The sequence below is a fragment of the Larimichthys crocea genome, chromosome XII (genome assembly GCF_000972845.2).
Source record: "Larimichthys crocea isolate SSNF chromosome XII, L_crocea_2.0, whole genome shotgun sequence".
Classification (NCBI taxonomy): Eukaryota; Metazoa; Chordata; class Actinopteri; family Sciaenidae; genus Larimichthys; species Larimichthys crocea.
Window position 1 is genome coordinate 29263541 of NC_040022.1, and position 14866 is coordinate 29278406.

A 14866-nucleotide genomic window follows, 5' to 3' on the forward strand; every position below is an offset into this window, starting at 1 on the left:
CTGAAAACTCATTTTCTCCTAAGCCTGTATGGAGTCAAGCGAGGTGTTTGTTAAGTTGCTGCAGTGTCAAAAACTGATCAGACGAGTCAACCAATTACAAGAATTAACGAGAAACTGGTTTAAATATTTGACTACACTGTTAAAAAAAAGTTTAAAATGGTGAAAAATGGCTCCAAATTTCATTAAAACTGAGCCAACAGTGTCTTATATATTGAATTTATCTTGTTTTTAACCATAATCACCTCTAGTTCAGTACGTGGGACAAACTAAATGAATTAAAGGTTTTTTCTACAGACACTGTGAATAATTTATGTAAATATGTTCATTTTTTAAAGCACCTTAAAGGTCCAGTGTGTAAGGTTTGGAGTATTTATTGGCAGCAACTGACAATACAATAATTATTAGTATGTTTTCATTAGTGGATAATCAGGTGAAAATAAGTATTGTTGTTTTATAATGACTCCTTTATATCTACATATATATATCTAACTCTGATCTAGCTATGGCCTTTTGCTTTTAATAACTAATTAATTTATTAATTTCGCAGCCAGAGTTTTTTCTACATGCTTGGAAGGAAGAGGGCGAGGCGTGGGAGAGAATTCATTTGGTTGCAATCTGCAACTTCGCCACTAGGTGCCACTAAATCCTAACACATACATGCACATACACTGGACCTTTAAGTAATCAGATCTTAGTCAATGTTTGCACCCTGAGGTAAAATGGGCCTTACAAACCTTATAATTAGTTTTCAATCATCAAAACATTTCAATATTGTCTATTTTACATGTCTGAATTAAAATGGGATGGCTGATACTTTCTACAGTTCAATGCTGATAAAACAGACGTCCTTATTTGTGGTCGAAGGTGCAGCAAAGTCGGCATCACTTTCGCTCGATCGGCAGCGTTTCATTTTTTCTAGCTGAGGAATATTTGCTGACCTCATGCCAGTTGTGTCTCAAGCTAAGATGGAGATGATTATTCGTCCTTTTATTTCACCCGTCTTAGCAAAACATCCTTAGATCATTTACAAGTGGTTCAGCTGCTGGAAAGCTTTTCACCAGATCTACAAAACACTCTCATGTAACTCCAATCTGGATCTCTGGCTCTCTATCAAATTCAGACTCTGCCTGGTCAGGCACCTGTCTGTACTTAATATTACTATATTACCATATCACCATTAGGTCTCTAAGGACCTCTATGATTAGGGTGTACCTCATTCCAAACTGAAATCTCAAGGAGACGGTGTCTTTAAAGTCCTGGCTCCTTTGGGAAACCTTTAAAAAGAACTCCAGACCCACTTGTTTAGACGTGTATTTATTTAGTTTTATTTCTACTTTACAACTACTCCACAAACATTCGTTCAGAAAAAATGAAATCCCTAACCTGTCTGTGGGACATAAAATATATATTTTACACTCAGATTTTAAACTAGGATTTTACCAATTCGGAATCATTTTTTATTATAAGATATAGTTTTCTGATTACAAGAATTCAATATAGCTCCGTCTAACAATGGCGGACCCTCATCTGTAGTATGAAAGGCTCATTCTAAAGTCACAAAGACATAAGGATACATATACACTTTAAAAAACATAGTTTTATATGTTATATTCTGTAAATCTGACACACCGGACCTTTAAAATGCAGCATTTTGACGAAATTCTGCCTGCTGCTGACTTTAATCTCTAAACTGCTGTGTATCAGTCACAGGAAAGCAGCTCTGAAGGTGGAGGGGACCCGCTTCAGTTGGCTTAACGTGCACTTCAGTGAGGCTTAACTAATGCAAGCGTTAAATAACTCCGGTGTCATCCTCGACAGGAGATCACCGGATCATGTAGGACACCTATAGTTAGTCTCCTATATCCACTTTAAATCCACAATACATGAATAATTTCAACCTATTCACGGCGTTTAGTCACAGTATAAGTCGCCGCTGATGAGCTGCGAATGCATCAAAAAGTCTGATTAAAGAGAATTCAGCTTTAAAGTCGAGCAACGTAAAGTTAGAATATACAGTAGATTGAACAGCCCTTCATAAGCTTCCTCTCTAGGGTATTTTGTTCTCCTTGAACATCTGAATCTCAAGTTGCACTTGCCTTAAATAGCCGTTCTTCAATCTCTGCCTCTCTTTCTGACTTAAGTTCGCTCCCCAAATGAAAGTCTCAAAGAATGTTTATTGTTGTAGCCAAGGTAATGGCAGGAAATGAGCGCAGAATTCAAAACAGGGACGACTGTATACAGACGAACGGATGGAAAGTGAAAAGCTGCTTGAATGCATAATCGAACACTGATGTTCAGAACACTCATTTCAGGTCATGAGGAAGGATAAGGCAACAGTCGTGCTCCCATCACTCACAGATATACAATATTTTGTCTTTATATACTACGTTAAATAAATCCTCAGCTCAAGCATGCGTGTGTATGTCTGTCTGTCATGATGGGTTGGGAAGTTTAAGGTCAGCGACCTCCTTCTGCTGTCTTTGGCCTTGTTCCGAGGTCTTCCATCCCATAAAATACACCCTGTTGACAGCTACGGCTACTGTTGTTGGAGAACAAATGGGATTGTCAGAGCCGGTTGGAACGCCAAGCTGCTGCTACTACTACTACTGCTCTCATTTTCATTCCTGAGGATCTTTTTTTTCTCTCTCATCCTCTTCAGTTAGGGAATGTCTGGAAATTATCGGGGTGGTTGAACAGGGCTGAACCTCATGTTTTGACTTTTTGAGCAAGCAAAGCAGGATATTATATAGTTATAGTTGTTTGGACATAGAATAACGCTGCAGCACCCTTTATACTAATGTCTCAACCCTGATTTCATGCTTATTATGTTATTGGAGCAGTAATCTTTTAAATTTTATTTCCCAAATCACACATAAGGAGTGAAATTAGCAGTTGTCACGCTGCTCTCTATGTTTGAACAAAGAGCTACTAAATGAACAGTTATTACCACTGTCACTGTAATGTTTTCACTCTGTGCTGAACATTCATTACGTTACATTCAAGCAGCAACCTCCATGGTTGGGAAATGGAGCCAAAAACTGCAGTTCCTCAAACGTCCACTTGAGGCTGGCTCCAGAAGTGAGTCAGTCTCCATAAGTCCCCATGTTAGACAGCAGAAATAAACATGTTTACAGCCTGGTACAAAAAACAGTTTTGGTCTCTGTAGCTAATTTCCCCGTTCATGACAACTGTACTGAGGGTGAATTTATATACAACTCACCTGTTCACATTATATTAAGGCTTAAAGTTATGCAGGATTGAGCGTGGACGCTTTGATTGACATGTAGGTGCTGTTACAGGTAGGCTGGACTTAATTCAGCTCGTTTTAGGTCCGCCGATGTTGCATGTCTTTGCCCATTTTTAGATTAGCCTGGAGGCGTAAGAAGCAGGAGAGCCAACATGGCAACGGCAAGAGCCTGAGCTCAAACGAGTCTTTAGAAACCCGTGGGCTCTCCATTTCATTATATTAAATTATATATGATACACTTGTACTATTTAAAGTCCAGTGTGTGAGATTCAGGGGGCTCTTTTTACTGAATATCACCTGAAAATATGAATTTTTATGTTTTTGTACAATGAGCAGATCTATCTACAGACACAGATCACCTTTTTATGGTCGTGTCTAGGCGATAACCTTAGATTGTGAGATTTGAACCCATAGTTAGCTTATTATTTTAATTCAAACCGTGATCTTTTCCTAAACTTAACCAGCTCTGATACATTCATCCACCGCAACTGCTGTTGATAATATACCACTTGACTTCTTGTTCGTTGCTCTTTAAAACAACAAATTTAGTCTCTTCAATCTGGCAACACGAGAATCGCACGGGGTCACCATCTTAGACACGACCGTCTTGTTGAACCACCAACTGAACTGGTTCTAGATCGGACCTTTCATGCTCTTCATCCATTTCGTGGCCATCACAGTTTCTAGGGAGGAGAGGGTGAGGCGAGGGGTTGCAGTCAACAGCTGCAGATGCTGCTAAATCCTACACACTGGCCCTTTAAGTGAAGGTGACGGTCGGTTAGAGGGAAAAAATGACTATGTTCAATGTTCATGTGTCATTTTTGTCCCCTGTAAAATGATCCATGGAGCACAAAAAGATTGATGTATCTATTCCTTCCTACAAGAAAAAAAGTATAAATATGGGGCATGGAAAAAAAACCTTCATGCTCCATCCAGCAAAAAGAAATATACCTAACCCCTCTTTCTTTTCTGACCCCATCATCCCCCTCTAATCATTTAGAAAAACATCTAACACGTCAGGTTTCCACACGAAACATACCTGAGCACCTTCAGAAACTGCAGCATCACTCCATCACATTGTCAGTGTTGATTATCGTCAGTCAAGTTTATTAATGTTCTGGCTCCAGGGCCTAATGAGTTAATCAGCTGGCAGAGGCCGGACTTTTCTTTATGGCTCTGCACCGCTTTTACCCCTCATGGTGTCTTCCTTCTCCTCCTCAAAGCTCCTGCCAAGGTTTCAAGTGACAGCTATTCTGTCGCTCTCTTCCTTCCTTGTTCCACTTGTATTAAGGGGGGGTGGGCAATGGAGGGACTGGTAGTGGTAATGTGTGTGTGTGTGTGTGTTTGGGGTGTGTGTGTGTTGAGGTGATAAAAAGGGATGAAGGATGAAGCGCAGGCAGATCCGCAGACAAGGAAAGGAGGAAGACGCTTTCAGAGGAATCACTATAAACAGACAAAGACATGCCTGAGCCCCAGAAGCCAGGTAAGATGGTCCAACCTGTAGGATTATGACAGGAAGCTCAGTGATCAGCTACAGAAGCTGGAGCTGCAGCAGATGTTGAACAAACAAACCCAGAATTTTAAAGCATTCTTGGATTTTTTTTTTTTTTGGACTGAAGCTGCATCATTGCATCATGATCCAGCCGGTCCTGTGGTCAGAAGTTACCTCTGATATAGTCAAGATATTTTTAATATGCATTTCATGAGTTGGCACATGAATGAAAGCTGTTAAACACGAGCATTACTCTGTAATCTGTGGTATGAGGTTTAACTTTCATAAGCTACAAACTAACATCCTTATAAATCCACTTTCTGTTAACAAAGATACCGGCATGCGAACGTCAAGTTTAGCACAATGTTTTGTCTTTTTCAAGAGTAGAAATATACTATGTTTGGTTTTTAATGTCCACTTTTATCTCGTAATCAAAAAGATTCAAGACTAAAGTAATGGAATGAAAAACGGAGGCCAACAATTGGAGCGATGATGGATCTTTAGTGTTGCGTGAGGAGGCTCGAGGTTCATTCAGCTGAGAAAAACAGGAATAATGAAATGATGAAAAAGGAAATTGCTATGTTTACAGTACTGTCAGTTCAAGGCTTTAACCGAAGGGATGAGTTGCTATGTGTAATTATTTTATTGCCATTATATTTTATAAAAAGACCGGAAACAAAATGAACCCGGTGACCCAAACTGTTACTAAATCTTTTTGTCCCAAAATGCTGATTCTGTTAACCCGAAGTGCTGTAAGCGTTGTACGAATGTTACGTGTGTGTGTGACATTAAAATTTGGAATGAAAAACAAGGTCAGGGAAAGAAGAAACACTTCATCACTCTCCATCCATCCACAAATCCTGTCGTTTCACCACCAACTGCACGCGTGACATTCCAGCAGCGGTACCGGACCATATATGCAGGCTAACATTTAATAACCTCCGCACCGAGACGTTAACAGACATTGATACAACGCCTCAATATGTGCTATTAAAACAGGAGTGGTGCATGTCATAATATTTGCATCAGTCATGGGATCTTGAAATGTGGCCCCCCCCCGCTCCCTTTTGTCAACAGTGACCTCAAAGCACCGTAAATCAGCTGCTCGCCTGTAACCTGAGAGCTGAATGCATGAGGTGAGGAGGGAAGGGAAGGAGGTAACGGGTAAAGCGGGAGAGAGATGAAGGGGATAATTTGTTAAAGGGGACCTCTGTAACTACCTTGTGTTGTATCTCTGCACCTCAGACACCTAATCTATCTGACCCTGATTGCCTCCGTCACTCTGCTACGCCGTCTCCTCCTCCTCCTCCGTCAATCTGCAAGACGTTCCCCATATCGCTGTTATTGTGGCGGATTTCAGTCGAGGTATCACATTTTCTGTTGTGGAGTGATAAAAATTCATTTTGAAAGCTAAAAACAGAAGGTATCTGTCATAGTTGCTTCAAAAATTCGGACATTTGGAGACACGTCCTCAGTCGAGGTGTCTCACTTTCTGTTGTGGGGTTGATGAAAAGTCACCGATTTTTTATCCTTATAGAGTTATTTCAAGTTTTATTGGATAAAATGAAAAATAGCTAAAAAACACAAGGTGTCGTCCCACGCTGCTTTAAAGTTCAGACATTTGGCGCACGTCAGCGTTGACCTGTAATCCAATATCTTTATGAGATCATCTGATAGAACTAAAATCTCTGCCTCCCCCTCCTCAGAGGGGTTTATACCCTTTCCCATTTTATTCTCCATCACGCAGTAATTCCATCCCTACATTTCATTATATCCCACCAATGTGTCGCCAATCCAGGGTCCTGACATCACACGTATCATGTTCCCATCACCACATTACTCGCTTCTCTCTGGCTTCTTGTTCTTGTGTTTCCTTCCACCCATCCCAAATTGTTGCCCCCTGTCTTGAACTTCATTTCACCGCTCCATCTCAGCTTTGGAGCCCCTCTTGCCCCTGTCCATCAGCTGGTTACAGCTCGTGTGACTCCCCTCTGTCCCCAAGGCGTCTTCGCTCGCCACGGTTAAGCGCCGTCCCAGGACTTAAGAAGTCACGGGGATCTGGAGGACGCACGCATCGTAATTAACAGCCACGAGAATAGTTCTTGAGTGGAGGAGCGTCGGCTTTGGCCTTGTGGAGTAATGAAGGGAACGACGCCACTGGGAATACAAGGGTGTGTCCACTTTAGTTAGCCTCTATCTGACCCAAACGAGCCGGATCATTGTTTCTCTCAACAGCTCCGACTTGTTTTGTCTGATGAACCAGTGCGCTCTTAAAAAACGAGCCAGTTACAGAATAATTAGACCCTGTGCACCAGTGTTGATGCTGATAGTTGCAGGGTGCCAGGGTGGCGGATCACTGGCACCACTCCATTGCTGAGCTTGTGCAGAAATAACAGCCCGATTTTTAATTACCAGTAATACTGCCAGAGGCCAGCATTTCTGCCCAAACATTCCCTCCTCTCAAACACCACCCATTTTTAGGATGGTGCAGAGCATCGGCCAGTTTCACACAAATACACTCGTCTGCTGCACAAAGCTGTCTAGTTCTTGACGGGGTACGACTGTGAATTTTGAGTAAATTAAGACATTTTTTATTTTATTCACTCCAGCATTAACTCTGTCATCTTTCTGGTTCTTTCCCTTCTTATCACTAGAGGCACAATATGTTAGCAAATCACAAATTATGAGCCATACTTTCTGTTTTTTTTGCCAGCAGGTGTCTTTGGTTGTTCCTGTGAAAATATAGCTCTTAGTTTTAGCCTGAGGGTAGGGTGGCTAACTTAAAATAAGTCAGTCTGGAGATCGGTATAGTTAGGCCAGTCTTCATTTTAGCGAGTTCACAAAAAACTATTTTATATCTGAAAAGTTCCAGGCTGACTTCACGTTTCACCTGCTAAACAGCTGCACCTAATAGCAAAAATACTGGCTTATAATTTGTGTTTTTCACCATATTCATATGGCAGTCATTTTGCTCGTCATGCTCAGGGTTGGACGCGGTTGTGCTCCAGGTTGCAAGTCGTAGAAATGTAGTGACAATTTTAAGGGACGTCAGGCTATACAGTTATGGTTTGATAGTGTACACAATAGGAAAGTTGTCAATTAATTCTGAAATATCAATATCTCGCATGTCTTTACTTAAGCCTGCAGTAAAACACACTGGATATAATCAAGTTTGCAATGTAACTTAAGTCAGTAAAGCTGAAGTTATGCTCACCGGAGCCATAGACAGTATAAAATATGGACCTGAGACTGGCTGAATGAAGCCTGGTTGCTCAAACAAGCCGTCTGTTATGGTGCCTGCTTGTGATTTAAAGCGTCCACGCTCTTAATCCTGCATAACTTTAAGCCTTAATATAATGTGAACAGGTGAGTTGTATATAAATTCACCCTCAGTACAGTTGTCATGAACGGGGAAATTAGCTACAGAGACCAAAACTGTTTTTTGTACCAGGCTGTAAACATGTTTATTTCTGCTGTGAAGTTGAACATTTGGACATGGGGACTTATGGAGACTGACTCACTTCTGGAGCCAGCCTCAAGTGGACGTTTGAGGAACTGCAGCTTTTGTATGAAATGTTCATACAGGTTCTGAAAACTTTAGCAGTGAGTGATTTATACCTTTCCTGTTATATTGTGTAACATGCTGTTGAGTGCAGGAAGATTTAAGAGACCGCAGTGAATGTGAACCATGTCTCAGAGAGGACACAGAGTTTGTCCAGTCAAAGCGTCCTGAAGGAGAAGTATCGAGTGCCGCCACATTAAGAAGCCGCAGCACTTTATGCTACTTTTACGCTTTCTTTGTAACGTGAAACTGCATCCGTGAAACCGAAGCCCACCGAGCATCTACGAGTCTGTCTTCTGGTTTTTGGAGAGTAACAGTTGTTTAGCGGGAAGGTTAAACTGTCGTCCAGTGTAGCGTTACCTCATACCGAGGCCATCATCGAGTTCCCACAGGTATGCACGCGCCGCATGATAGATTACAGACAGATGCAGTGAAGCAACTGTGCCATGAGGTCCTACAAAGAGCGTGAAACGTCAACCGAGCCCTGATATTTCATTAACAAAGACCCCTGTAAACACAACCCAAACACAGAGTGCTGTGCGGTGCACACACACCCAGAATTTACTCCTTATTCCACGAGCTTCCTCTGTCATTTGAGAGAGGCCTTGGCCCATTTGGAGCTCTGGCTGTGTGTCGATGCGAGCTGGAAGACAAAAGGAAATGAATGGAAAGCTGAAGTGGATGACAGCTTAATACGGCGTTTAAAGCCGTTTTTGTTTAGCGAACACCGCAGATTCCTCATCCCTAAATTAGAGTTGCATTTAGCGATTGTTTCCTCGCGTCGAGGCCGCTTTATTCACATAATAGCAGTTCATTCAAATCGTCAGGAAAGTTTTACAGCGGCGCCACGAAATCTAATCTTCGCTTCCGCGCCCTCTTTATTCTTCCTCCAAATCCTTTTCTTTCTCCTCTGTTGTTCATCCGTAAATCTTCATCCTCACGTGTGGCGGCGAGAGAGAGAGAGAGAGAGAGAGAGAGAGAGAGAGAGAGAGACATCACTGGTGGAATCTCCAAACAAGTCATAATTCGTATCATCATCTCTATAACCCGGCGTTATATACAGCCGTCCCATCCTTCGCATTCCCCCCACGGCCTTGTGTGTTTAATCCCTCAGTCCTCAGCCACAACAGGCTTAATGCATGACAGCATGCATGCAGACTAAATAACACAGGAATGTCAGCACCTTTAAAGGTTTATCAGCTCGTCTCAGCGGGAGAAACATTATTATTGACCTTTTTCTCTGTAGAAAGGTCTCCGCAGGGTTCACAGTGCAGATGGAGATGGAACAGCAAAGCGTCATATAAATGTTGGATTGGATTCCTCCTGCAAAAATAAACTGAATATTTATTTTTTTTAAATCCAATCCAAGCAACAACAACAGATCTTGGACAGTTTGGACACGTTTTTTTCCAGGGCTGGTTGATTATTTTCTGGATTCATTGATGCATCGTTTGGTCTGTAAAATTCACAATTCCCCAGAGCCAAATACTGAGTTTAATATCATAGAAAAACAGCAAATAATCGCATTTAAGAGGCTGAGAGAAATCAATTTGAGGGCGTTGATTTGCTAACAGTTCGGCATTGCAATTCACTCTCTATTGATTCATTGCCTGAATGTTTCAGCTCTAAATATTTTCATAAACAGCAGTTATGATATGAAGTTGTTCCGTCTGACCATCGAAATATGACAAATTTGACCAATCACTGCAGCTTCTTCACCTCATCTGTCCTCCACAGACCAATCACTGCAGCTTCTTCACCTCATCTGTCCTCCACATACCCGTTACTGTGCAGCTTTAATTATATTATTCATATTTCTGTTCTATTATTAGTGAAAACGTTTTAATCCACTCAGGATAGACTAAACAACCTGCTTGTAAATGTGATGCAATTGTCTTCTCGGCATCTCTAACAAGTTCTCACGGGGCTTCATAAGAAAAGAAATCTGTTAAAATATTTAAAGTATTAAATATATTCCCTTTTTCTGCCTGCTTACTAGCTGAAGCTCAGCAGCCGACCCCCCCTCTCCTAAAAAAGTAGGCCATCCAAATATGCAAACACGTCTCCGACTGCTTTCCTGGTCAGTGTGTGTAAAGCTCTTACAGTTACAGAAACACTGTGTCGAATAAGCAGCTCCCCGACACGTTTCATTTGCATGTGAAAAGCTACAGCCGAGCTGAAAATTGACATTTGGTCAATCTAAACCAAACAGCTGCCGGAAGGTAGTCGCAGTATGTCTGTTATGTACTGTATGCAAATCACAGTGGAATAAAATCCAACTGGGAACTGGTTTCTGGGAAAATGAATCCGTTTTATTTCTTATCTTATCTCATGTGTCAGCTAAGTGACTTGTTGGATGACCAACAGATTTTAGAGGGCTCTTTTTACATCATATAATATGTATAACTATGTTTTATTTAGTGTTTAATCACCAGAAAATAAGAATTATTACATGTGTGTTACCTTAGAATGATTAAATCCAGCAGTAGGTGGTTTTTTGTCAAAATGCTACATTTTAAAGGTCCGGTGTGTCAGATTTAGGGGGCTCTATTTAAAGGGTCCGCTGAGCCATATTGAATTTTTGTAATCAGATAACTATATCTTATAAAATAAATTATTATGGATTGAAAAATGATTCAGAATCTGAGTGTAAAAGGTAGTTAAAGCTGCTTATTTTAGGTCAGTTTTGTGGTGACGTATATGACGCGCCTCCCCTGCCTGATGGGCGGCTATCTCATTCATCTGAATGATTATTTGTGGAGTACTTTATTAAAACATGTGTCAGTAACTCTGCACCCTAACCTCAGCTATCTAAAGGACCAGGAACAAAGAATCAGCCAATACAGGCATGTTGAACCGCCATGTTTCCACAGCAGAGCGGACAAACTAAACACGACTCTCGATAGGGCCTCCGTAACTTCTATAGGAAGGAGACCACACCCGGTCCTTTAGCCCAGTCTGAAGTGTATTTAAACACGCTGTGCGTGCTGGCAATATGACCGTCTCGTCAATCGTGTATGGCTTCTTAGACTTTGCTCCGATCTTGGCAACGAGGTAGCGAGCCATCATCACTTACTTAAAATACTCGGCCTCCTTGATGGAGACTGAAGGTTGCCTTCTTTTGAAACCACTGCTCCAATTTGACGATTTCATAGCACATACCAGCCGTGATGAGATGAAGAGGGGATGACGGATCCCCCGTAAAGATGACAAACTGCACGACACGTAGCTCATTATGATCGTAGCAGTCAGTCGTGGTCATCGTACTGTCGGTTCTTCGTGTTGCCGCTGGCTGCAACTACGACGAAGTTGATGGCGAGTTATTTTTCATTTCGCTTTGCGTGCATCGCGTGGTAATGAAAAGAGACACCGGTGCTGAAGTAGCTGACCTTGATGTTGACTGTATTTTGAATTTGAGGTGAATTTAAGGATCTGCAATGTCTGCTATATTTTGACGTCAGCCCGGTTTAGAAATCCTGTTTAAGGTAGCGTGTTTTTCAGCTGCTATGCGGATATTATTTCTCGATATGACAATTTCAACCTTGACACTTACTGGGATTACAGGAATATCTGCCCTCTGACGTCGGTTTTTACAACAGCCATTACTAATCTGCGTGTCAAGCTGCTATTTAATCGTCCTCTGAATTTATCCCCTCGCCTTCTCCACCTACAAGGGGTGACGCACTATCCGGTACATGATGCAGCTGTAAGTCAGATCATCAAGACTGTCAAATTAACTCTCAAATGATGGAGTGATAGGGAGGCTTAAGTGTACCCTGATTCTGCCGACAGCATCGCTCTTCGTCCTCGTAAAACGGTGAAACTCCATCAGTCACGCTCTGCCCCCCCCTCGACGTGGATGCCAGCCAAGTGCCAATAATAACATTGATACTCATCCACACATTCAGGTTTATAAATAGATTTGAATATTAATCTCCTCTTCATTCTCTACTGCCAATATTCCCCTTTTTGATTTGAATATTATGCAAATATAAAAACAGATCTTAGTCACACCGTCATGTGGTTTAAGTACAGTAGCAGCAGCTTGGCCACGTGCGATCACGGGGCGTAATAATGGAATGAGTTGCTTTTAAAGTGGGATTAAGGTGCTTTTAAGGCACTGAGGGATTCCCTGCTGAATAGCGCCGGCAAATATGCATATAAATTGGACCGGATTGCAATTTTTTAGTTACTAAAAACATCACTCTGAAGCCGAGCTGCTCTTAAAACAGGAGGGATCTGATTGGTTGAGTTTCAATCTAAGGAGGAGGAGGAGGAGGAGGAGGAGGCAACTCTGAAGTTCATTATTCAATTTTAAATTAAATTCCATAATTAAAATATGCAAATCCAACCAGCTTATGGCTAAATTGTTTGTACCAAGATGGCTCGGGCTTAAAGGGGCATTCCAGCAATTTGGTATTGCACTTCGGCGAGGTTCAGGGACGGGCTGTCTGTTTAAAAATATTCTGTCTCTAAGCCCGAGCCAAGATAACCCCGATGACACTTCTTTCAAATGTTCGATAGATATTTTACAATTGTTTTTACTCAACACTAAGCTTGCAGTGTAAAATCTGATCAGATTTAAAAAATAATTTCTTTTTTCATCTGGGCTTCACTGCAAATCAATTCCAACATCCCAAAGTTGATTCTACATCAGTGAAGTAAACTTTTATGGAACGTGAACACAGACCGTGTTTGATGGTTTTGTCCTGATGTTGTGCGATGACTTCAGCTGCACAGATGTTTCTTTCTTGTGCGGTTGAAACAGATTTCAGATTTTTTTTGCCATCTGCTGACAAATAACATCTAAAGGAAATACACTGTATGGCTCATGAACAGCGTTCTGAGAAATATCCTGCAGGTTTTTCTGCTCTGGACTTTGAGGGTTTAATTTAAACCTTTCACCTCCAGAGTGGGTCTAAAGCTACAACCTGCCGCTTGTTGGATCTGCATGCATGCCGTCGTAACATGAGCTTATAGTTTCACCTGTGACACACACTTGTCCGGGTGTTGGAGGGTTGCAAACCGCGGCGCTGTGTAAAAGAGCACCAGTATGAGCAGCTGGAATATGTTACGACCAATTGGCAGTTGTGCTCAGCCAGAGAGGAGACGGCGTGGGCCCCAGTCTGTAGTTAACACTTCTGCTGTTGCCATAGCTCACGGTTGTAGACATGCTTAAGTGACTTAATGTATTCAGAAGTCCTCCAACATCAATATCCAGAAAAAAACCCAAACAAAACTACTTAAGAGATCAGAAATCCACGAGTCCAAAAACAACAGCAGCTCAGCATCCAGCACTGAAACACTCAAACAAATATGATATGAGGAATCTGTGCCCTTCTTGGCTTTGTTCAGCGACAAGAGAGAAAGATTCAAGATTCAAATGTTTGGCTTGGCTCCTTTGGCTTAACCGACACGAACAAGCCGTTCACAGTGAAGGAAATGTCAAGAGAGATTAACGAAGCACATGCCACAGAGGTTACCCCTCAACAGAGAGACAGAGAGGGGGAGCGAGGGTGCAGAGGAAGTGTTGCCGATCTTTGTTTTCCTGTGTGCGGTAAGACAGTTCATGAAAAACATTGTACAGGTCGCTCTCATTGTAATGAGGCATCTCTGGCTGTACATTTTATAACATGTGTGTCTGGTTAGAACTCGATGATGAAGTGAAAACTCCAGAAATCCAGTGAAAATGATTGACAGCTACATTTAGGGAAACATGAATCTGTCGACGAGGACTCTCTGATATTCTGACGAGTTCATGTTTGACGGAGCTTTCATTGCAGCCGCAACGCAACCCATCGGCCATCGTCATCAGATGGTTTTAGTAGATTTTTAAAAAGTTATCTGCTGGTATCACCCAACTGGAAACCTTTTAGATTTTTTAGATTTAGGTGGCAGCAGATCAAATTTGAATACAGTCTGTGGTCACACCAGAGGCACCGAACCATCGGCAAAATCGTCATTAGCTGATGTGTTCATGACACATAACAGTGAACACTTAGCACCATATCTGTTGGTTTTTGTGGGGGTTATTGGTGAAAACTAAAACTTCAATGTGTGTCCAAAGTTTGGATTAATCTAGCCCAGAGTTAAAGAAATTTCTAATGAAGATTTGACTGAAATACGACCACATACAAAGGGCTTGTAGACATGAAATGTGTAGAGATGGTGGAGTGATGGGCTGCCATGTAGCAGGGTACATCCCATGCACCTAACCCCGAGCTGTAAGCTGTTAGCACCTCTCCGGCTTCATGCTGCAGTCCGATTCCCCAAGCCCAAACCCCGACGGACTGAGCTACACCGAGGAGACACTTGTATGAAAACATCAGTGGGAAACTTTCATGCACTTTTCAAGAAAAAGGGTCATAAATAATGGACGATACGTGCCAGTACAGTATACTTTGTATCAACCATAGATCACTCGTATGTAAAAGGGGGTCACTCGTCGTGATGAGGCCCCTTGGTTCACTCTCACTGCTCTCATAACTTTGCTTTAAGTAGCAGCAGGTGCAAAAGCTCTAAAAACCCACTTTATGCTACCTGCCCGGTGCCGAACAGTAGACTG

The 14866-nt window shown here is 41.9% G+C and overlaps 1 protein-coding gene across 1 annotated transcript in view; it reads left to right on the top strand.

Moving 5' to 3' along the window:
• Nucleotides 1-4549: 4549 nt before the first annotated feature.
• Nucleotides 4550-14866, top strand: part of mybpc2a (myosin binding protein Ca) — a 48161-nt gene continuing 37844 nt past the window's right edge. Inside the window, exon 1 of the mRNA XM_027285919.1 lies at nt 4550-4730. Within this exon, the coding sequence (XP_027141720.1) occupies nt 4709-4730 (22 nt within the window). The 5' untranslated portion in view covers nt 4550-4708. The remainder of the gene's footprint in view (nt 4731-14866) is intronic.